This window comes from Lactuca sativa, chromosome 8, assembly GCF_002870075.4.
Source record: "Lactuca sativa cultivar Salinas chromosome 8, Lsat_Salinas_v11, whole genome shotgun sequence".
Classification (NCBI taxonomy): Eukaryota; Viridiplantae; Streptophyta; class Magnoliopsida; order Asterales; family Asteraceae; genus Lactuca; species Lactuca sativa.
In genome coordinates this window covers 243,483,767-243,508,732 of record NC_056630.2, presented here as the reverse complement: position 1 = coordinate 243,508,732, position 24,966 = coordinate 243,483,767, and the positions used below count along the sequence as shown (strand labels likewise).

Here is a 24,966-nt window from a genome sequence, read left to right as displayed (position 1 = left end):
TAATCAACAAAAATAGTTAATTGCGGTTCATGGACTCATTTGAGTTACAGACCATGATCCATTTTTCTAGTAGTTGAGTGTATGTTTCCTACAGTTATTCCAAGGTTAGTTACACACACACACACACACACATATATATATATATATATATATATATATATATATATATATATATATATATATATATATATATATATATATATATATATATATATATATGCATCTTCAATACCACTTTCCTCTCCTTTCGGCCCACTTTTTAGAATGGAAAAATAGGTTGTATTGTATAATTGGCATTTGATATTATACAATCGGCGTTTCAAATGGTGTTACCGACGTTTGATATGGTGGTATTAGTGTTTGATATGGTACAGAATATCTTTTGGGATCGACATATTGAATTTGTCGATACGTGTATTGGGTTTCAGAAACTACTTGTGAATTGAGTTGTTATTGGAACGCAACATATCCACCAACATCGTGAGAATCATTTAGAGAGATACAGATACCTATTTGATTGTTGCTACCTCTTCTATGTATCTGTTCTTAGCAAAACTTTTTCCATCTTTTACTACCGGTCCCTCTTCTGCTGCTAGATCAGTACCCACCAACAACATATTGATTTGTTGCATTGTATAAACATGTTGTTTCTAACTGCCATCGACCACCAACAAAAATAACAATTAGTCATGTACAATGTTTGAACTCATGTTATCTCGACAAGAGCAATAGGGTAAGGTGGAAAATTGCTAAGGAAATCAGAAGAAAGAATATAGTGAAAATTGTGCTAAAAAATGCAGACAATTGGTTCTGATAACTCTTTTTTACAAAGCAATCTCTTATAAGATAACATCCTCTACAATGTGCAAATTTTCATACCATAGGTTATGATTTTCACAGTATCGTCTTTGAATTTCGCAGTCAACATGACATGATAATACATTTTTTTTAAATCACAGATGATTTCACTTTCCACAGTCAACAACGTCCAAAACGATGTCGTTTTCATTTTTCATTTTTTTTTTCTTTTTGCAGGTGAAGCACACTTTTGCAAATGGTGGCTTGGGAAATTTATGGTCTGGGATTCATTTAAGTTGCATACCTTGGCTATTTTTCAAGTAGTTAAGTATGTGTTTTCTGTAGTTCTTCCAAGATTAGTTCCTCATATGCATCTTCGGTATCACTTTTCTTCTCTTTTAAGCCTCCTTTATTATGTAGGAATGTACCTGCATTTGGAATGCATAAGACCTGGATCAATTTTCTTCCCCTCCCCACTCCCAATTCTCTTTGAGAATAGTCTTAGAGATGTTGTCCTGTCATCAGTTTTGTCCTGTGTAACAAAAGCTTTCCTTAGTAATTTCATGTTCATATATAGTGTAGGATTGTAGGTTATATGATCGGGTTTTGAATTCAATCCCGTAGCACCGAAGAAAGCAACATATTGTTCTTCCTTTCATCTGCATCAACTGCACTCCATGATGCAATAATTGCTTGAGAACTTATATTAAAGGTTGTACATTTAGCTAGTAAAATGCAAATTTCCATCTTCGATCCTGCTTCCTTGTTTCTTTGGATACCTTCATCATCTTTTTGTAATTTGATTTTTTAGCATACATGACCAAACAATTAACAAGATGATGATATGACAAGGTTCCACTACTGACCAGATATTTAATATTAATCACATTGAAATTAGGGACTAAACTTGATATTTTTGAAAACCACAGTGATCATTTTTGAAGTTTTGTCATAAATGTATTTGAATAAAATGTCAAAAAAGAATTTAAAAAAATTAGACAAAATTGCAAAAATGGTCCTTGTGGTATGCATTTTTTGGGGTTTTAATCCAAACAATGATTTTTTTTGGATTGGTGGTCCTTTTGAGGTAGTTTGTATGTGAAAATAATCCCTCCGAAAATTGAAATGACTATAATACCCTTGGGGTATTTATTTTTCATTTTCTTTCATTTTTTTTAAATTAAATATTTATTTATTTATTTTAACAATTAAAAAATAATGGAGGACCCCTCTCTCTCTCTCTCTCTCTCTCAAGCAAACACACACACTTCAGATCATCGACATTCATCATCTTCCTTTTAGCCACCATCATCCATACATCAAGAATGTTGAACCCAAGCTTCCTTCTTCAACCACCGACGCTGCACCACTGAAAACCCCACAACAAAAACATGCACCGAGGTAATCATCCCTTGTCACCATTGATCACAAACACCATGGGGAAGAGACACACACACTGATCTTTATTTGGGTTTGATTTTGTTTATGGTGTCGATTTCGATTTTGGTTCTCCCTCTAACCAGAACCAAAAACCCATGGAACAACTCTGATTTTGTTTTCAATCAAGTTTTTAGTTTTATTTCATACTTCTATTTTGATTCCGTTCAAGTTTATTTCTTCAAGAACCCATATGAATTCCAGATTTCTTTTTAATTCAGGGCACACACAATGAAACCGTTGAAATATGGGTTTATTTTTAAATGTCAAACCTTTGATTTAGTTGCAGGTTCTCTAAGGGTTTTAGAGCAAGAAACCTTAATCTTTGATTTAGTTGACGTCCTGTAATGGTTTTTGAATAGGGATGAAGGTTTCATCTTCATCAGTTTTGAGCAAGGATGAAGGTTCCCTAGTTACACCAGAAATCCATGTATGTGTGTGTCTTTTGGTTCCTCCCCTAATCTCGACTCATCAACTTCCTCTTCCCTCCTACCTATTCTTCTTCACCATCATTATCTCCCCCCTGAACTCATCCCAGATAAAAATTAAAACATGTAACCAACACCAAACCAAAATCAAGAACAACCCATTAATCAATTCCCCCATCAAAATTAGAGGAAGGGAGAAGTATGGAGAGATAACAGGTGGGTAAATCGACTTTTTGATGAACAAGAATGGTGAAAATAGAATGAATGTTTTTTCCGAAAAACTGATCATTCCATCCTCGAAGATCGAATCGAATCTAGGGGAATTGATGAATTGACGAAGTGTAATTTAAAAAAAAATAACAAATCAGGGGAGAAGGGTGGATATTGAAAGAAGAGGGAAGGTTCGTCTGTTTGTGTGTGTGTGTGTGATGAAGTGATAGCTCGGGATGAGAGAGAGAGAGAGAGAGAGAGAGAGAGAAAAAGAGAAGAGAGAGAGAGAGAGAGGTGGGTCCTCCATTATTTTTTAATTGTTAAAGTAAATAAATAAATATTTAATTTAAAAAAATGAAAGAAAAATGAAAAATAAATACCCCAAGGGTATTATAGTCATTTCAATTTTTGGAGGGACTATTTTCACATACAAACTATCTCAAAATGACCACTAATCCAAAAAAGTCACTGTTTGGATTAAAACCCCAAAAAAATACATACCACAGGGACTATTTTTGCAATTTTGTCAAAAAATTACACGAACCAAAATCAAAAAATGCAAGTGATTTTTTAAAAAAAAATCAAGAATATATTCAAACAAAACGTTAAGAAAATTCTAAATCATAGAATATAAATAAATTAAATAAAAAAATAATAGAGAAAGTTACATAAACGGTCCCTATGGATAGAACAAATTACATAAATGGTCCGTATGGAATGAATGGCAAATAGATCATTTCACAATGAACTTAATTGAAAAAGCTAACATCTTTAGTCAAAAGGAATATCTTTGCAAGATTTTAAAACCATATGAACTATCTACACATAAAATTTGTCATAAGAGCCAAAGTTGGTCAATTGGATCAACCTCAAGGACCACTTATGTAATTTTGTCTAAAATCTATCATATTCAATAAATATCTAAAAGAAATTAGAACCATCTAACATATATACTTATAAATGTATACATTTTGCTATAAACGAGACTTGAACCTTAACATTTAACTGATGATTAATTTTTTGTCAACTTTTAATACTATTAGGCGGTAAATCTTTTGTTATTGGATAAATGTAAAACAGTTTAGAAACTTATACTTCTGATATAATTACACATTAAACGTAAAACATCATATAATTAAGAAAAAAGAGTTTACTCATGAAACTATAAGTAAAATACAAGTTTGGTCCTCTGGTATATTATCTTTTGGAATTTGAGATAAAATGTTCTTTAAAGAAAAATTTGTAAGAAAAAAGTTAATCTGGACAAAACATGTCATTTAAAAAAAAAAAAAAAAAAGAACCCGTTTTGTATTTTAATTAAAAAAACACATTTCCCCAAACTTCCAGTTCTTCTCGAAAGGAATGCTTCCTCCAGCGAAGTAGTAGTTGTGTACAGGGGAAAAGGCGAATCTGTTTTATCTCTATCCTTCTTAATTCTCGAGTCATCGATGTTCGCTGGGTATTCCAATTCTTTTTCTATTTGCGCTAATTTCTTATTGATTTCATGAACTTACTCTATTTAGTTTTTACAAAAAATTTAACATGCAACAAAACACACAAATTTGAACCTAGTAATTTAGCATGGTAGAAACGGATGCATCGTATTGGGATGCTTCTAAGTTTTTATATTTCTGTCTGACCTAATTCTCACACAAAATTGGGACCTGTAAGACATAGAAGATCGAAATCATGCGATTTTATGATGATTCATATAAGCTGATGGTGATGGACTTTGTTCTGCAACACTTTTGGAGCTCCTAATGGTAGATATAATGTCAAACTCATTATCTGTTAATACCTGTTAAACAGGTGGAGATGCTTAAAACTCAAGTGTTTCCCCTGCTTCTCAGTAGAACCTTTTATCAGTGGCATTATGGGGAAGAAATGAGCTCTTGTAGCTCAGCCATAAAAAAAAAGCACAAAGAGATGATGATGGTCCTTCTGGATTCATGCTGACATATGCTTCAAGTTATTAAATTATTTACTCTGAATAGCTGCCCATCATCCACATAATCATTCCGTAAGGCGATGCCTGGAACCCACCTTGGTTTGCCAATTAATTACTTCCTATTTAAAAATTGATATGAAATTGTTTAGTTTGTAGGGATAAATGAATGCTAATCTAAGAGTACTATAAACACCCAAATAATCAGTGTTAAAACAGTAGATACTTACTCCCTCCGTGCGAAAAAATGCCATATATGCTTGACATCTAATTTGATAAAAAATGTTACCCTTAATCAAATTTCCAAAATGCCCAATTAAGGAAACCTGTTGACCACAGTGAACTTCTGCAGTAATGGTTTTTGTGCATTTTTTCTTTTGTTTTGTTGTGATAATGTTCAGTAAAGTAGAGATTAATCTTCATTTTTAGAAGTTTGTTGAACAATTATTGTTTTGAATTTTATAAAGGTGTATTAATCATCATACGGTTTTGTATTAGAAAATTGAAGCCTTATGTATTTCATTATTTTAAAAAAAATGTTTGACACTTCTCTTAAAAATTTTATCCTATATCGAAAGCGCTGTTAGGAAGTAGCATTTAAAATTCTACCAGAAAGATGCTAGGTGCAGCATCAATCATCATGTCACTACGTTTGTGTGTACGTGTTTACTTCAAAGTTATTGTGTAAAGAGTTGTGGGGAAATAATCTAACTCTGCTAAGTGAGATCTCAGGTTCAATAATTGTCAAGGCTTTCTTAGTCTGGTGTCCATCGGATCTTTTTATTTAACAGCTGAGATCAAACACGTACTATCTTTCAGTTCCCATGCACAGATGCACTTGCCCATATGTATGTATGTATTGCATGGACCAATTGATGTGTGTCATTTTGTTCTCTTCTACCATAACATAGGCATAAGATCACAAGTCAACAAAAAAAAAAACAGCTTTAGGGAAATATATGTCATTTTGGCCCAAAATGGAAATGAGTGTGTTAGTAACTTAGTATTGTGCATAAAATCTATATTGGCTGTAGTGAGAAATGAACGAAAGTGGGTTTCTAGATGGTCATTTAGCCCTAAATAGTATTTTATTGGGCTTGAAACATAACCCTTAAAGTCAAATAATCATCAATAGCTGTCTTTTCCTGCAACATAGTTAGTTTTATAATCCTTTAAATGTCAAAGTCAAGTTTGTAATTTTGTGTAAATTTCAAAGTAAAGTTAGCTAGTCAATAACTTTCTTTTTCTGCAACTTAGTTCTTTAATCCCTCATGTAAAAGTCAAGGGTGTAGTTATGTAGACTTAAAAGTACTTGAATGAAACTTTATATTTAGAAATACATGTATTGGTTGAAATTGTTACCTCTAAAACATAAAAAGGTACTTTAGATAGGCGATAAAAAAAATGAAAGTTGAGGATTAATGTAAAATTTGTATAGAGGTCATATTCTGTCAAATTAAAGTATTTGTCACAGATGTCAGTTCTTTTTTTCATATTTCTCTTTCCTTGGATTAACGCTGTAACATTTTTATCACAATATATATATATATATATATATATATATATATATATATATATACACATATATATATATACACACACACACACACACATACACACACCCCACCAGATTTTGATTGAGAAAAAGAAAAATATGCCAGTGGATAGAATTTGTCTATTGACTTCCAAATTTTCCAAGTCATGTCCATTGACTTGCAAGTCTTTGATGGCAGCAAGTTGCTTTCAATTCAGGGTTTATAAATAAAGTAGTTTCTTGATCATAAAAACCCACCAGTTCATCATAAGAACTCATCTTTCCACTTCATTATTTTTTCGAAAAAAAAAACCAAGTTAATTAGGAAGGGTTGCTAATGGGGAATCCAAGGGGTTTGGGGCTGCATCTCATTTTCACAAGTATAGTTTTTCTTGCAAACACGTATACCTGTTTGGGTGTTCGAAATATCTCTGTTGTTTGCTCTCAGAGAGAGCGTCTTGCTCTTCTTAAGTTCAAACACAACATCAAAGATCCTTCTGGAATGTTGTCATCATGGATTGGCAGTGATTGTTGCAGGTGGGAAGGAATTCAGTGTGATGGTGTCACTGGAGATGTTGAAAGACTTCATCTGAGAAGAGATCGGGACTCTTATTCTTACACTGTTGACAACTATTTAGTTGGTAATGAGGTGAGCTCTTCGTTGGCGGAGTTAAGGCATCTAAAATACTTAGACTTGAGTGGGAATGATTTTCAAGGAAGCCGGATCCCTAATTTCATTGGTTCCTTAACGAAGCTGAGGTACCTTAATCTCTCTTACGCTGGTTTTCATGGTATTATTCCTCCTCACATTGGAAATCTCTCTAATTTAAAGGTTCTTGATCTCAGTTCAAATAGACGGCTCATGGCGGATGATATGGCATGGACTTTTGGCCTTTCATCACTCGAGCATCTCGACTTAAGTTTGGTGAATCTTGCTGGAGCACAAAACTGGGACATGGTGCTTTTCATGATTCCTCTGCTAAAAGAGATAAGTTTGTCAAAATGTGGACTTTCCAATGTTGGTCTTGGTTCCACTGTTAATTCAAGTAGAATACATCACAACATCAAACACCTGGATCTCGGCTTCAATTCTTTCAGAGGTTCACTCCCTAGTTTTCTTCAAAACATGACATCCCTAACATTCCTAGATGTTTCAGGGTTTGATCTTAGTTTTTCTCAGAACTTTCAACACTTGTTAGACATGATCCCTTCTTTATCAGAGTTGCATTTGTCAATTTGTGGGCTCCATAACATGCACCTATCTGCCCCTCATCTTAATTTCAGTACACTTTCTAACATCCAACACCTGGATCTTAGCAAAAATTCAATTGAAGGCATATTTCCATCACTTTTTACAAATATGAGTTCCTTAAGAGTTCTTGACCTTTCAAAAAACATGTTAAGTTCTTCAGTTCCTATTATGCCAAACCTTCTGGACCTTGATCTTTCTTTTAACAAGTTTAAGCAGATTGAGCAGGTTGGAATCTGGAGGCAGTGTCACCTGAAACGATTGAAAGCATCAGGAAATGATTTTGATATAGAGATGATCGCCTCACCAAAAAAACATATCGGAATGCTCCGGATATTCTTTGGAGAGGTTGGATTTACGTGGGAGTTTAAATGGTACAATTCCAAAACCACTTGGAAGTCTGTTGTTGAATTTAAGAGTCTTAGATTTATCATACAGTGGATTGACAGGTCCAATCCCCGAATCTCTAGGAAGATTAAGATTCTTAGAGGAGTTATGTCTGTCCAATAACGATTTGATGGGTCCCATTCCTACATTCCTTGGGAAACTTTCCAAACTTGACCTTTCTTTCAATCAATTGACTGGTTCAATTCCATACTCCTTTGGCCACTTAGCAACTTTAACAGATTTGCATCTACAATTCAATCGGTTAACTGGTCCCATTCCAACATTTCATTGGAAACTTTCCAAACTCGATCTTTCTTTTAACAGATTGAATGGTTCAGTTCCAGAGTCATTTGGAAAATTAACCGCTTTAACAGATTTGTCTCTAGAAGTCAATCAGTTAACCGGCCCTATCCCAGCATCTCTAGGAAGACTTGTTTCACTAAAAGCAATTTCGTTGCATTCAAATTTGTTAAATGGGACTATTCCAATTTCATTTGGGCAACTTTCCAAACTCCATTCTCTAAATATCTTTAATAATTCATTAGAAGGAGTTGTTTCTGAAGCCCATTTTGGTAAACTTGCGATGTTGACTGAACTAGATACTTCTTATAACACTAAGTTGACATTTAATGTTTCACGTGAATGGATACCCCCGTTCCAATTGGTAATTCTTCAACTCAGTTCTTGCAATATTGCAAATGGATTCCCACAGTGGCTTAGAAATCAAAGGAAACTTGAGGCGTTAATCTTGTCGAATGCTACAATTTCGGGACCTCTGCCCACATGGTTGCGGAAGCTGCCCGTCATTAGTATCTTAGACCTCTCTTACAACGAAATTAAGGGTCCTTTGAGAAATCTTCCTAATGAATATGGATCTATGAGAAAATTATTCCTTCAAAGTAACCGTTTTAATGAGTCGATTCCAAGATCATTATGCAGAATGACAAGTTTGATATTTCTTGATATCTCCAGAAACATGTTAACCGGGAAACTCCCCACGTGTCTTGAGAATCTCCAAAACTTGCTTGCCATGAGATTTAGCTCAAATCGGTTGTCTGGTGTCATCCCAGGTTCTATAGCACTTAATTCTTCATCATTAATCCGATTAAGTTTGAATGACAATAACTTTAGTGGTGAACTTCCCCAAGAGTTGGGGAATTTAAGATATTTAAGTGTCTTAGATTTGGGTGATAACAAGTTCTCCGGAAGTATACCTGAATGGATTGGAGAAAAACTTAAATCTTTGGTAGTTTTGAGGTTACACAAAAACAACTTCTCCGGAAGAATTCCTCCATCTTTATGCAAAGATTCAAATCTTCAAGTTCTTGATGTTGCATGTAACAACTTAACGGGAGCTATCCCTCCTTGTCTAGGCGAGCTGAATGCGATGTTTAATAGTAGTCGGGTACATTCGCCTCTTTGGCAATACGGTTACAATGAGAATGTGATCGAGGTCATAAAAGGTCTTGAACTTGAATATGGTACAATTCTGGGTATACTTTTTAGCATAGACCTTTCAAGCAATAAACTTGTTGGAGAAATACCAATCGAGCTAACTGCACTTTCGATGTTGGTGGGTCTTAATCTGTCTAATAATCATCTCAGTGGGGGTATTCCCGACAACATTGGAAACATGTCGAAGTTAGAATCTCTCGATTTCTCAAAAAATATATTAACAGGGAGGATACCTCCAAGCATGGCAGCTCTGACTTTTTTGAGCCGTTTGAATTTTTCATACAACAACTTGTCTGGACAAATTCCAACAGGTCGTCAATTGCAGACACTTACTGATCCATCAATATATGCTGGGAACAAAGATCTGTGTGGATCTCCATTGCCAAAGAATTGCTTAAATCATGAAGACCCAACAACAACGCCCGACAAAAAATACAAAGCAGACGACGAGCCCACGAAGATATGGCTGTTTTATTTGGACATAATCGGTGGTTTTGCAACAGGGTTTTGGGGTGTTATAGGAGTTTTGTTATTCAAGAAACATTGGAGACATAAACTTTTCATGTTTGCTGAGGAAACCGTGGACAAGATATATGTTGCAGTCATGGTAAGAGTTGCCAAAATGAAGAGACAAAGAGAAGACGCATAGATCCTTTTTAAATATATATCATCAATTAAGGATTAACAGTCCTTTTAATATTGATATTGTGCTTGTTTATAATACTATTTGGATTTTAGATTTTTATGAGATTTGTGATATAGATGGTATTAAAAGGTGTTAATTTTGAAATGTTTGTTTGATTCGGTATTTATACAAGATGAAGTTGTTAGATTAGATTAGGGTTACATCTTAGGTTGATGGTTTGGTTCTGCTTCAAACACCACAACTGATTCCATAATCATCATGGGTTCACTGTGTTAATCTCATCTTCTCTTTCTTTATATGTTTCTGTTGTCTTGTTTCTCCTTCAATTTTCTGATCTGGTAATATGCCTTTGTTACTTGTTTTGTATATATTTTGATGTAATTCTTTGATTAAGATATAAGATATCAGAGGGAATTCATATGTAATTCATGATGTTTAACATCATTATCATTATCTTGGTTTCTGCATTGGGTGTATGATCCTTTTACAGTGTATCGATGCAGATTTATGCTGTGAACATAGTTTCTTTAATGTGTTTTCATCAGTAATTAATAAAGATTTTACCATTATTGTATTTGTATTCAACTTAATATTAACAGTGGATATTTATAACTCTAATACAAGAAGCATCAACTTTAACTTCAATTTGAGTGATATTGGAGGATCAAACACATGTATCTACATATCTTGAGTATGAATTCTTATTTTATTTTTTCCATGTCTGTGATGATCCTATCCATACCATTTCAAGTAATACATTACTTACTAGATACAACTTTCATCTTTCTTTCATTCTTGCATCATCATATGTTATTTCAAGTTCACTTTAATACAGATACACTTATAGTTATGTTTACTTTACATATACAAGGAAATTAGCGTCCTACTTTCCAATATGAAATTAACCAACATTTCCAACTTGTCAAGTATCTTTGTTTACATACATTTTTTTTTTATTCAACACTTTGACAAATCATTCTCAAATTATTTACGTGTCCATTTTCCTTGACCTTTACCCAAACAAGATATGCTATCCATTTATGGACCAATTTTTCCTTAATTTGCAATTAACCTTCCATAAAATAATATTTCACCAATTCAAGCTATATCTACATGTCACACATTATTATTTTTTTGATCATATATTCTTCTATTTCACACATAATTACACATTGAAAAAAATAGATTTATATCATCCTTTCCAACATATAAACATTAATTTTATATCTTGTCATTGTTGGACTTGGACCTCAAACATGAATATTGAACTTGAAAAATCCTATAATTTGCCAACCACAAGTACCTCATTCTTTGTTGTTTATATATCGATTACAAGGTGTACACAAGAGAAGTGTGTGTTTGTGTGATCCCCTACCAATTGGTACCCCTTAACTAGTAATAAAGAAACAAAATTATTATTTTTATTTATTTTTCCCTTGCTATCATGTAATTAATACTATATCATTCTCACAACTTTCATTTCGGATCCCAACCATATCAGTCCTCTTTATATATATAATTTATAGGACTTTTACACCTAATAATTTTTAGGTTTAAGTTACTATGAATCTCCAAATTTAATGTAATGATTACAAAAATATAAAAATATTTATAATAACATCATACTTTATTTTTATGGTAGTAACCCAACATCACTTCTTCTTCCTTTAAGCATTTTAACTCACTTCTATTTGCTTGACCTCATTTTGAGGACCTTACACATAAATGGTCCATCGAAGAAATAGTTTTGAAAATTATAGATTTTGACATAATACAAAAATGACCAAATTTGTAATTAATCCTAGATTTTACTAAATGGGTTATATATCTGTAACAAAACGAAACCTAAGGGACCAAATTTGTAATTTACTTGTAACAAAATTTCCCCCAAATTTCGAGTACTCTCAAAACTATCGTCACCTGGAAGTAGACGAGAACGGGGAAAAGGCGAAGCCTACACTACCGATTCATATGGTGTTCACTTGGTATGTTTTCCGATTTTCTTTTTTTCTTTGACCTAATTCTCTATATTTTATGAACTTTGCTGTATTTGTTTTTTTAAGAAAATTCAGCACACAAATTGGGACCTGTAAGATAAAAAAGATAGTAATTTAGGGCTATTGAAAACGATGCATATATGTTTTTATGTGTAATATAATCCAATTGCATTGATGTATACTGGGAAAATGATCCATCTATACTTTTATGATTCTGTCTGACCTAATTGTCACACAAATTGGGACCTGTAACACAGAGAAGGTAATGATGCATATAAGCAGATGGTGATAGCCTCTGTTTTTCAACACACTTGCAGCTCCTAATGGTAGATATAATGTCACCACGTAATCTGTAATTACCTGTTTAAGGGAGGAAATGCTTCAAGCTCAATTAAACCTCTGCTTCTCAGTAGATCCTTTGATACTTAAAAGTGTTTGTATTTTTTTATTGTATCAACGAATCACCTATAGACTATAGTCCTATGTTGACCTGTGCTCGTGAAAAGCCTCTATTTTCTCTTGCTTTTGTTTACTGTGTGAAAATTGGAAAAATAAAAACAGGTTTTCGTATTGCTGCTATATTTGGAACTGGTTCTTCTTCATATGCTATGAAAGCAGTTCCTACAAATGAATTTTTATTTATTTATGTGTGCATAGTTTTACTAGGCCACATATTATATATGCATAATGTATGTGTGTAATTGCTCCCAATATTATTAGATTAGGTTTTGTATTGATATCTACTGGTACATGATACCATAATTATTGTAGGTCAATAGATTTTTTTATTTTTTAATTCGCATTAGTAAATAAACCTTTTTCAGTAGGCATTGCATGTTGTCAAAGTTTGCACATGTGTAAGTGTAAGATCATTAAGTACCTGATATGGTTTCTACTGTCCCTAAACTTGTGCTTCCTGTGAACTACCACAGTGATGGTTTATGTGCATTTTTTCTTTCGTTTCTATTTTTAACGTGTTTATGGAAGTTTAGATGTAGTTATATTAAAGATATTTTAGGTTAAAATATGATTGTAATTTATTTTAGATTAAAAAGATACAAATAATAATATTAAAGAGGAATACAGAGAAGTTTCATGGAAAATTCCACAAGAAAGATGCATACTTAGTGCATCATTCGTGTCCTCCATGTTTTTTGTTTATGGGTGTGATTAGTGGGTTTACTTTGCTGACTTCAATGTCTTTGTGTGGAAGATTTTTTTTTTTTTTGCCAAATGCATTTACATGTGCCATGGGCCATACACTATTCCTCAATAGTGTTTCAATTCACTAACACCGATATGTGAAAAGCCAAAAACAATTCTAAAAATATTGGTATCATATTTAAAAGAAAAACTAGAGTAAATTGCATGAATGGTCCCTATGGTTTAAGGTAATGTGTATGCTTGGTCCCTTATTTAATATTATTATTTCTCAAGTCGGACCATCCATGTGGTATTGTTTTATTATGATTTTTATCCCTAACAGCCCTAAAAATACATTTTTTCCCTCACTAGATTTTTTATATCTTTAATTATTTTTTGTACTTTATTTTTTTATTATTAAAATATTGGATCCCATAAATTCCCCAACCCCCACCCGCCCCGTTTTTATCTCCTCAACGTCTCTTTATTTATCTATTTATATTATTATGAAAATAGGTATTTTTATTATTAATATAACAAATACCTATTTTTCAATTAAATGGGTTGAAATTGTTATGTCTAATGAAATTGTAATGCATTTGAGAAAACACATCTTTTATAAAAAAAAAATATATAATATCTTTAATGTGGAGTTACATAATGTATCTTTTAATTAAGCTTGACACATCAACCTTGTCAAGTCAAATAATAACAAAAAACTTATTTTCTTGAAGTTAGTTTTGTAAAATGATTGAACATCAAAATTAATTTTATAATTTATAACTACTATTTACAAAATATTATAAAATAATCTTAGACTTCTTGAAAATCTAAATGCTTGTTTGTCAATTATTGGGTTTCATTTATTTTATATTTTTAAAAGAATTGTTTCCATTTACAATTGCATCTACCATGTGTACCACAAAAATACAACTTGTGCATCCAAATGTCCATTAACTTCTAGTCTTTCATGGAAATAAGTTGTTTTTCATTTATGGCATTATAAATGCAGTAGTTTCTTCAATGTAACAACCTATCTCTCCACTTCAACTTCCTTCTAAATTAAACCAAGTTAGTTAAGGAGGGTTAATAATGGGAATTCGGAGGGGTTTAGGGATCCATCTCATTTTCGTATGTGTTTTTTTGGTTGCAAACAAATATTCTTGTTTTGGTGTTGGAAATGTCAGTGTCGCCTGCTCTCAAAAAGAGCGACTTGCTCTTCTCAAGTTCAAAGGGAGTGTTGAAGATACTTCTGGAATGTTGTCATCATGGGTGGGGGAGGATTGTTGCCTGTGGGAAAGAATCCACTGTGACAGTCTCACTGGAACCGTTGACAGCCTCAATCTCAATGGAGATTACTATTATGGTAGCGAAGGAGACAACTACTTAGTTGGTAATGCGGTGAACTCTTCATTGGCTGAGTTGAGGCATCTCAAGTACCTGGACTTGAGTCGGAATGATTTTGGAGGAAGCCGGTTCCCTGAGTTCATTGGATCCTTCAAACAGCTGATGTACCTCAATCTCTCTGCTGCTGGTTTTCAAGGTATTATTCCTCCTCACATTGGAAATCTTTCTAATTTAAAGGTTTTGGATCTCAGTTGGAATGGTGAGCTGATGTCAGATGATATGTCATGGACTTTTGGCCTTTCATCACTCGAGCATCTTGACTTGAGTTGGTTGAATCTTAGTGGTTGGGACAAGGTGCTTTACAATCTTCGTTCATTAAAAGAGTTAAGTTTGCATGGTTGTGGACTTTCCAATGTCCATCTTGGTCCTTTTCTTAATTCGAGTAGAATTCTTGCCAACATACAACACCTTGATCTTGGCTTTAATTCTTTGAAAACTTCACTCCCTGGATTTTTCCAAAACATGACATCCCTTGAATTTCTGGATCTTTCTGGTTTTAATCTTAGTTTGTCATGGAACTTTGCAAACTTGCTAAACATGATCCCTTCCTCTTTATCAGAGCTGCATTTTTCAAGTTGTTGGCTAGATAATAAGACTTTTCTATCCTCCGCTCATTTTAATATCAGTATGCTTTCTAACATACAACACCTGGATCTTAGCCAAAATTCAATTGAAGGCATAATTCCATCTTTTTTCACAAACATGAGTTCCTTAAGAGTCCTTGATCTCTCAGGAAACATGCTGCATTCTTGGGTTCCAATTATGCCTGACCTTCTAGAGCTTTATCTTTCTTCTAACCATTTTAAGAATATTGAGGATGTTGGAATCTGGAGACACTGTCACCTGAAAACATTGGCTGCATATGGAAATCTTTTTGAAATAGAAATGAATGACTCACCACAAAACACATCGGAATGCTCCCGATATGCTTTGGAGTCGTTGGATTTAAGTGGTTCTTTGAATGGTACGATTCCAGAAGCACTTGGAAGACTAACCGATTTAAGACACTTAGATCTATCAATGAGCAGTTTGACAGGTCCAATCCCCGAATTTGCAGGAAGACTAAGACATTTAGAAATGTTAGATCTATCTAATAACCAGTTGATCGGTCCCATTCCTACATTCATTGGGAATCTTTCCAGACTTGACCTTTCTTCCAACCAATTGAATGGTTCAATTCCAGAATCCTTTGGAAATTTATCAGCTTTAACACATTTGAATCTAGGATCCAATCGGTTAACGGGCCCCATCCCAGCATCTCTAGGAAGACTTGTTGCATTACAAGATATTTTTCTTTCTTCAAATTTGTTAAATGGGACTATTCCGGTTTCAATTGGGCAACTTGCCAAACTCAAATATCTAGATATCTCAGACAATTCCGTAGAAGGAGTAGTTTCTGAAGCCCATTTTGCTAACCTTTCGATGTTGGAGCACTTGGATGCTTCTTCTAACACCAAGTTGGCATTCAATGTCTCACGTGAGTGGATACCTCCATTCCAGTTGTATCATCTTGATCTCAGTTCCTGCAATCTCACAAATGGATTGCCACAGTGGCTACGAAATCAGTTCTTGCTCTCTGAGTTAGTGTTGTCGAATGCTTCAATTTCGGGACCTCTGCCCACATGGTTGCGGAAGATGCCTGTCATTGATTTCTTAGATCTCTCTCACAACAAACTCAGCGGACCATTGACAAACCTTCCAGAAATAGGACTGGCATTAATACTAGCAAATAACATTTTCAATGAGTCAATTCCAAAGTTGTTGTGCAGAATGACAGATTTAGTTTTACTTGATCTTTCCAGAAATAGGTTAACAGGGAAAATTCCCAAGTGTCTCCAGAATCTGAAATGGTTGGGTGCCATGATCTTTAGCTCAAATTTACTTTCAGGTGTCATTCCAAGCTATATAGCACTTAGTCATTCATCATTGCATTGGTTAAAATTAAATGACAACAACTTTACTGGTGAACTTCCTCAAGAGTTGGGGAATTTAAGATATTTAAGAGTCCTAGATGTGGGTGATAATCAATTGTTTGGAAAGATACCCCACTGGATTGGAGAAAACCTGACAAGTTTGATTGTTTTAAGATTACACAAGAATAACTTTACCGGGGAAATTCCTGAATCTTTATGCAAAATGTCAAAACTTCAAATTTTGGATGTTGCATACAACAACTTAACGGGTATCATCCCTCATTGCCTAAGAGAGTTGAATGCAATGGTTAATGGTGCAGAAAAGTGGTATGACAATAATGGTTGGGCTGATTCTAATGAGAATGTGATTCCGGTTATGAAAGGTGTTGATCTTGTATATGCAAGAATTTTGGATATAGTTTATAACATGGACCTTTCAAGCAATAAACTTGTTGGAGATATACCAGTGGAGCTAACTGCACTTCGTATGTTGTTGGGTCTCAATTTGTCAAATAATGATCTCAGTGGGAATATTCCAGACAGCATTGGGAACATGACGAGGTTAGAATCTCTTGATTTATCTGGAAACAAGTTGACCGGGACGATCCCTCCAAGCATGGCAGCTTTGACTTTTTTGAGCCATCTGAATCTGTCACACAACAACTTGTGGGGACGAATTCCAACAGGCCATCAGTTGCAGACCCTTAATGATGATCCATCAATATATTCTGGGAACAGAGATCTTTGTGGACCTCCATTGACAAACAATTGCTCAGATCATCAAGACCCAACAACAACAGCAAAGCCCAAGAAGAAACATAAAGCAGCTGAGGAGTCAATCAAGGTATGGTGGTTTTACTCAGACATCATGAGTGGATTTGCAACAGGTTTTTGGGGTGTAATTGGAGTTCTGTTGTTGAAGAAGCAGTGGAGATGGAGGCTTTTCATGTTTGTTGAGAAAATCATGGACAAGATATACGTTGGAGTCATGGTAAGCGTTGCCAAGATCAAGAGAGGAAGAGAAGCTGTATAGGCGCTCTGGAATGCAAGTAATTCTCAGATATATGTTATCAATGAAGTTTTTGTTTTAATGAAACTATTTGTATCTATGTTTGTAATGTGGATGTTGTTAAAGGTTTCAATTTTAAAATGTTTGTTATATTTCTCTTCCGTTAACCATAATCTCTTATGTTTTGGTGTTGGTATATATTTAAAAAAAGAGGCACAGAGTATTACCAAAACCTCAAAATAAGGACCAAAATTACATGTGGTCTTCTTTGTACTAAAACTGAAAAATCAGCTAAACTTGGCGACTGTAAATACAATTTACCAACTAATTTTTACTTCTCTGCACTTCATCGATAAATACCATAAAAGTTCAGAAGGATAGCATACTATTTACTACTTTATGTGTAATAAATTTTCATTCCTTTTATCTTAGAACTCCACAAGAAAGAGACATGTGAGGCAGTGACAATCATTGAAACACCCCCAATGGTGGTTGTTGGGGTATGTCAAGACCCCACGTGGGCTCCGCAGCTCGAACACAGTGTGGGCCCAGCATCTGAGTGAAGACATCAAGAGGAGATTTTATAAAAGCATCTGAGTGCAAATCAAAAAAAGAAAGCTTTTACAAATTATTCAAAGAAAGATGAAACTGAAACAGGAAAGAGAGACATCCAGTCACAGCTGGAGAAGATGAAGAAGTACTGCAATGTCATCCGTGTTCTTGCTCACACTCAGGTAAACCCTAATTTTTATTTTCGTTTTCTGGTTTGATGGAATCGGAATCGTTTATTACATTGGATTCTGAAAGTATGTTTGTTGTGTCTGATGGAATGGAATATGGTATTCCTGTAGAAATTTGTAATTCTTTCAATTTTGTTAACTTTTGTACTGATGTAAGGTTTGCTTTATTTGGTATCTTTTATTCACACAAATCCTTTTCAAATGTTTTCAATATTTTTATGTTTACAAATTTGATTTATTAAATTAACGATAAATATTACTTTGATGATCCTTTTTTTTTTTTAAGATATGGTTAAATAGAAGTTTTTTTTTTCTTATTTTATTTGGGGTTTACTTTGTTGACTTCAAAGTTGGATTTAACTCGGACTATCCATGTGGTATTGTTTTGTTACGATTCTTGTCCTAAAAATGCTTTTTTGCCCTTACTAGATTTTTTATTTGTTAATTATTTTATATACATTATTTTTATTATTATTAAAACATTGGGTCCTACAATGCCCCCACTCCCACACTCTTGTTATCTCCTCAAGGTCTCTTTACTCCACAGTCCTAGATCACTTCTTTTTACTCCAACGAGTGACCATTTTAGACCATTGAAATTTGAAACTGGCGGCCGTGATATTTCTCTGATGAAGACAAGCGACGTGGGGTTGATGGGTGGGTCCATTTTAGACGTTAATAATTCTTTACTCTATTTAATAATAATAACATAATAAAAAATGATTTAAAAACTTACAGAAATTTATCATTGAGGGCAAGATAGTCATATTAACTCGGTTGGGGACCAAAACCGAAACCACAGGACTCCATTATGTGGTTTACTCAAAAAACTATTATATAATTTCTTTAATGTATAAATCTAATTATATTTAAGATATTTTAGGATAAAATATGATTGTAACATGCTAACTATAGGTGCCGTATACACCATTTAATTTTGATTGATAAAAAAAAGAAAAAGATAGGCGAGGCCCAGAGCTTACCAGTTTGTGGCTGCAAACTGTCCATTGGCTTCCAAGTCTTTTGTAGTAGTGACTTCTAACTGATTAAATAGAATTACGTATTTCATGGAAAGTAGCCCAAAACCACTTATATTGATCAAGAAAAATTGAAAATTATCCCAAGACCAAAAAATACAAGTTTGTGGATATAGATTGTTTTCCATGACGATAAGTAAATACGACTACAGCTGTGATTATAAGACTGATATGGTTCATGATATCAATTGCCTTTTTTTTACAGAAAAAGGGTAATAGTTTATTTTCATGTAAACGTCAACACAGATATTTCATGTTATACACATTAGAGATGGCACTAGTTGCAACTGAAATGAATAACAACCTTAAAGATGTGAGTTGTAGCATGTGGCAATAGTCTTATTCAGTTTTAATAACTGTAAATTTGGTAAAGAACTCAAAATCAGCAACTCTTCTTCCGAGTGAGTGTCGCATATTGTATTCTGCCTGAACATTGTAAAAAGCAATTCTCACTGCTATTATTTGGATGATTTTCTAAGTACAGCATGCTAATAAGAATTATTTTTGAAGAACAATATTATAACTGGGTGCACATTTCAAAGCACAATGCCATAATAAGAAAAAAAAAAATGAAAATACAATGTTATGGTTAAACAAATGAAAGTGAGATGCTATAATATTTATTTATGTTGGTTTAACCTAGGAAACCTTAAAAAGCTCTTCTATATACATTATCTCATGGGTTATGTTGCTTTCCATGTTTTTTAATTTTTGATTTTTTCTTGACGCATCCCCAGTATTAATTATGTGTTTAAATTGTTTTATTCCCGAATTCTGTCTAATTCAAGTGCATTAGACGTTTTGCCTGAACCTTGTATATATTGTTTCATGACTAACTGTTTCTAATTGCTTCATTTTGTATTGTTTATTTAGGTCATTTTTAGTGCCTATTTTCAAGTAAATGGGTTGAAATTGTCATGTCTAATAAAACCGTAATGTCAAATTCTGTCTTTCATTTCTTTTTTTTAACATTTTTACGAGAGTTGAGATTATATATCTGATCGAGTGAACTTGGTATGAATTTGATTTTCATCAGGAATGGATGATGATGTTGTTTTTTGTCTGTAACAGAGGGGAAAATGGTGTGAGGCTGGATCCTTCAATCTTTTGCAATGGTGGGGTAGGTGGTTTTAAGGGCAGCATCTGGTGTTTGGTGAAGTATCATTTGACATTAATAATTTACTCTATTTAATAATAACATAATAATAAAAAATGAATTAAAAATTATAGAAAAATATCATTAAGTGCAAGATAGTCATATTAACTTTGTTGGGTACCAAACCCGAAACAAAACCAAACCATAGGGACCGTCCAAGTTTAAAAAAACTGTTAAAGAACAATACACGCTAATTACCTGAAATCACAGACACCATTCGTGTGTTTACTTAAAAACTATTGGTATATAATTTCATTAATCTTTAAAAGTAGTTATATTAAAGATATTTTAGGTTAAAATATGATTGTAATTTATTTTAGATTTAAAAGATACTTATAATTATATTAAAGATGAATACATTTGATAGGGAGAAGTTTCATGGAAAATTCCACAAGAAAGATGCTTACTTAGTGCATCAGTCATGTCCTTTTTTTTTTTTTTTTTTTTTTTTTTTTTTTTTTTTTTTTGTGTATGAGTGTGATTAGTGGGTCTGCTTTGTTGACTTCAAGGTCTTTGTTTGGAAGACTTTTTTTTTGCCAAATGCATTTACGTACGCCAATGGCCATAGAGTATTCCTCAATGGTGTTCCAATTCACTACCACCAATTTGTTAAAAGCCAAAAACATTTGCAAAAACATTGGTATCAAATTTAAAAGAAAAAACTAGAGTAAATTGCACGAAGGCTCGGAGAACGGTCCAGACAGAGTGAAGGCCCTGGAGGGTGGGCCAGACATGCTGAAGGTTCTGAGAATGGTCTGGATTGGCTGAAGGCCTGGTAAGGCGGTCCAGTCATGTTAAAGACTCTGTATGTGTGGATAGATCTATATGAGGAGATGGTTGAGTATGTTGTGATGCAATAGCAACCAGTAGGTCTAGCCCCGGGTATTGATTATGTTAGTAAAAGGTGTGGAAAGGTCTATATGAGGAGATGGCTTGAGTATGTTGTGATGCAATAGCAACCAGTAGGTCTGGCCTCGGGTATTGATTATGTTAGTAAAATGTGGTGTATGGACTTTGATAGCCCTTGTGATCGGATTCAGAGTATATGTGATGCATGGAATATCAGTTACTCTATAAGGGATAGTGTAGAGTGGGGTGTGAGCATCGTGGCACTTGTTGTTGTGGTAAGGTCGTCGAGTAGGTTTCCTTGGATAAGGAAAGGGAAGGGTATGTAGCTCCGAGAAGGAGTGTTGGTTCACTGCAGTGGAAGCATTAGTATGGATGGATGATTGAAAGTATTCCAATTATGATTATTGAGCATTGTGTTTGTACCAGTGGTATGAAAGCACATACGGGTTGGGTGTCCGTTGAGGCCGCGGAAGAATTTCCGGTGGTGTAGAACCAGAGGAGTTCGGAAGGGATACAAGGATGAAGTCTTGGATTTTCAGTAGGGTTGTGATTAGGAGGTTATGTATGTAGTGGTATTTCATCCGGGGGATGTCTGGAGGTATCGTCAGTGTGTCGGGTCTTTCCAGCCCAAGGATGTTGGATCAGGTTCAATATGTGTATATGTTTGTAAATGGGAGCTCATAGGAGTTGCTCAGGAGCTGTAGGATTTATCATCCTGTTAGCATGGAAAGAAAGAGTTGTTTCAAGAAGAAATCGGGATGAGTTCCCAGCAGTGCAATTCAATAGAAGTAGTGCCGGTTTGGGCAAGGGGTAACGAATTGGTATCGGGTCAGGACCGGTACGTTGTAATGATATCTAGTTTCGCGCGAGGCGAAGTGGGAAAATTCAGAAATAAGAATGTATCCTCTGGGTGACCCTGAGTTGATAAGTGCTGTTATCAGTAGGAGAAAGCAGGTAGCCAGTTTGGAGCAATTGTCAGAAATCTACAGAGAAAGAGTTGGATTCTATGAGATTTGATGGTAGTGTTTGGAGGAATCTGAGTCAGTTGAGATCCGAAGTTTCATCGTGGGATTATTATTTTGGAATTTTGTGCTGCAGCAGGCTTCGAGGACGAAGCCTAATTTAAGTGGGGGAGAATTGTAACATACCAAGTTAGAAGCAAGAGTTCCAGGGAGTAGAGTGTAAATTAAGTCAGGGACTCGACGAGTAGGTCCTCTTACTCGCCGAGTCTGAGCGGAATTTTGTTACGGGTTAAGTGGCCAACTCGCCGAGTCGGCAGATGGACTCGACAAGTTGGTGCTAAAGGGAGAAAACCCTAATCCCGGAAGTTGTACCCTATATAAAGAACATTATAGCCACCCTCAGCCTCTTTTCTGCCCATTTGAGTTCTAGAAACCCTAATTAGTGTGTATGAGCCTCCATTGTTAAAGTTTGAGCTTGGAAGAAGAATTTAAGACAAGAAAGTTAGAATATCAAGATGCTAGCATCGGGAGATCATTGTAGATTCGAAATTTACTTCTTCTTGGGCACATTTCTGAGGTAACAAGTCGTTACCTTGAGTTTTATACTTCTAGATCCATTCTTGGTTGTTTTGGGAATTTTAGCTTGATTGGAACCCATTTTGGGTTTAGAGGTTAGATATGAAGTTGCAACTTCAGATCTAGGTTAATAGTGAGCTATGAAAGCCTAAAGCATTAGCCATGGGGTTTGATTTAGAGTATCTTTGTCCCAAAACCTCCTTATAGCTTGATTGGAGCTTGTTGAGCCTTGCATGCACGTAAAGTTGGAAACTTTACGTGTGAATCTGGCCCTAGGAGTCTAGATCTATGTTTTGGAAGTAATGAAATGGCCTGAAATCGTCTGAATGAAGATGTTATGTATGGACTCGATGAGTCTGGGAGATGACTCGGTGAGTCGGGCTAGATATTAGACTTGAGTCGCATAGTAACTCGGCGAGTCACATGGGTGGACTCGGCGAATTGTATAAAGATGGGTAGGAACTCGATGAGTTGGAAGAACAACTCGACGACTCTGTTGAAGATTGCCTCGGACTCGGTGAGTCTGTTCTTGGACTCGGCGAGTCTGGTCGTGAAGTCCTAACCTTTTCTGGTTGAGTTGTGAATCGGTGAGTCGAGGGATGACTCGGTGAGTTGAGCAGGAAAGGACTTAGAGCTTGTTGGACTTGACGAGTCTTGGGGCGACTTGGCGATTTGAATCGTGGCATGGGAGTTTCTGAGCATAGGAACTCGACGAGTCAACGGGTTGACTCGACGAGTAGGGTCAACCAGGAAGGTTGACTTTGACTGAGGACTTTGACTTGGACCAAGGGTTGACCAGTTTGACTTTCAAGGGTATTTTGGTAATTATTCGTGTTTATTGGTTTTGGTTAATTGGTAATGATCAGTGGTGGAGTTCGTGCTGGTGGTCGAAGCAATGTGGTCTTATTTCTTCAAGTCGGCAGTTGCAGGTGAGTTATCCTCACTATATCGACAGGGTCTAAGGCACCAAGGCCAACCCTTTCTCGGATTGAAATATGGGTATCTGTTTGATATGTTATTGCTTGCTATGTCTGTATCCTGGTATATATATGATGATGCTATGTTAGAGACCTGGTTAAGGTCGGTATCTTGGTATATAGGATGATACTATGTTAGTGACTGGTTAGGTCAGTATCCTGGTTAGTATGTTGCTATGATATGTGATCTACTAGATCAGTTTGATTAGATGTGAATTATTATATGATTATATGTTTATGTGCACATGGTTGTTTGGACTGAGGTTGGGTTGAGGCGGGTCATGCTATGTGCTGTAGGCCAACATACCCAGGGCGGACCGGTTAGACCGAAGGGCCGACGAGCGGTCCGGATAGGCGGAAGGCCCTAAGAGGACGGACCAGACGTGCCGAGGTTCGGAGAGTGGACCAGACAGTCTGAAGGCCCGGTGCGGGCAGACCAGTCATACTGTAGACTTAGAGAGTGGACTAGGTGGACTGAAGGCCTGGTGTAGGCGGACCAGTCACATTGTAGACTCGATATGAATGACTGTTGTGTTTATGATATGATATGCTATGTGTATGGTATTGTGGTTGGTATTTTAGGGGTAACTCACTAAGCTTTCGGGCTTACAGTTTCAGTGTATTATTTCAGGTACTTCAGGAGACCGTGGCAAGACGAATGCGTGATCGTACTGCTCCTCATGTTTTATGACTTATGTGATATGGGTTTTGGAAATACTCTGATTAAACTATTTTGAAAACAAATGTATGAACTTAATGGTTTTGAATGAATTAAAATGTTTTAATTTGGCTCGAATTTTATGGTTGTTACAATATGTGCATGATAGTGGCGGTTAAACATGTAAACATGTAGTTTTAGAGGTTGTTCACAACATGTGCCTCTGTTTAAACTTGTATAGACAAACTACTTTTGTGTTGTATAAAATGCTTGAGTGGCATGCAATTAGTAGTTACGAACTAATGATGACAAAATGATTTGATTATCTCGAAAATTGTTTGGCAATTCAATTATCAAGGCGTGACATCTTTGCATAAGATGTTGTAGTAAAAAGATTATCTATTATGTAGTAGATTAGTATTTTTGCATAAATACCTTAACTCACTGAAGTTG

General features: G+C 35.0%; 2 protein-coding genes and 2 long non-coding RNA genes across 5 annotated transcripts; all 4 read left to right on the top strand.

Moving 5' to 3' along the window:
* The first annotated feature begins 4,232 nt into the window (after positions 1–4,232).
* LOC111911335 (uncharacterized) lies at positions 4,233–5,377 on the top strand. Its single transcript, XR_002856835.3, has 2 exons — positions 4,233–4,332; positions 4,683–5,377. It is a non-coding gene; the product is annotated as an uncharacterized LOC111911335 (long non-coding RNA).
* Positions 5,378–6,689: 1,312 nt separating this feature from the next.
* Positions 6,690–10,092, top strand: LOC128127936 (receptor-like protein 49). The gene is made up of 2 exons (XM_052766686.1): positions 6,690–7,975; positions 8,040–10,092. The coding sequence occupies exons 1-2, from the start codon at positions 6,690–6,692 to the stop codon at positions 10,090–10,092; spliced, it is 3,339 nt and encodes a 1,112-aa protein (XP_052622646.1).
* Positions 10,093–11,954: 1,862 nt separating this feature from the next.
* Positions 11,955–24,651, top strand: LOC128128035 (uncharacterized). Of its 2 annotated transcripts, XR_008225588.1 has the most exons (4): positions 11,955–12,074; positions 17,991–18,292; positions 20,407–20,455; positions 24,487–24,651. It is a non-coding gene; the product is annotated as an uncharacterized LOC128128035 (long non-coding RNA). The 2 variants fall into 2 exon arrangements; XR_008225587.1 differs by lacking the exons at positions 11,955–12,074; positions 17,991–18,292; positions 20,407–20,455 and adding an exon at positions 23,726–23,807.
* Positions 11,986–17,725, top strand: LOC128125838 (receptor-like protein 49). Its single transcript, XM_042896934.2, has 2 exons — positions 11,986–17,393; positions 17,478–17,725. Exons 1-2 carry the CDS (start codon positions 14,322–14,324, stop codon positions 17,580–17,582), a joined length of 3,177 nt encoding a protein of 1,058 aa, XP_042752868.2. The 5' UTR covers positions 11,986–14,321; the 3' UTR covers positions 17,583–17,725.
* Positions 24,652–24,966: the final 315 nt, after the last annotated feature.

What these genes read in the sequence shown, in the direction of transcription:
- LOC128125838 (XM_042896934.2), top strand. Translation starts at nt 14,322, where the DNA reads ATGGGAATTCGGAGGGGTTTAGGGATCCATCTCATTTTCGTATGTGTT. An exon ending in CAGCTGAGGAGTCAATCAAG is followed by an intron (nt 17,394 to 17,477) that starts GTATGGTGGTTT and finishes TTGAAGAAGCAG; the next exon opens with TGGAGATGGAGGCTTTTCAT.
- LOC128127936 (XM_052766686.1), top strand. Translation starts at nt 6,690, where the DNA reads ATGGGGAATCCAAGGGGTTTGGGGCTGCATCTCATTTTCACAAGTATA. An exon ending in TTTACGTGGGAGTTTAAATG is followed by an intron (nt 7,976 to 8,039) that starts GTACAATTCCAA and finishes TTTATCATACAG; the next exon opens with TGGATTGACAGGTCCAATCC.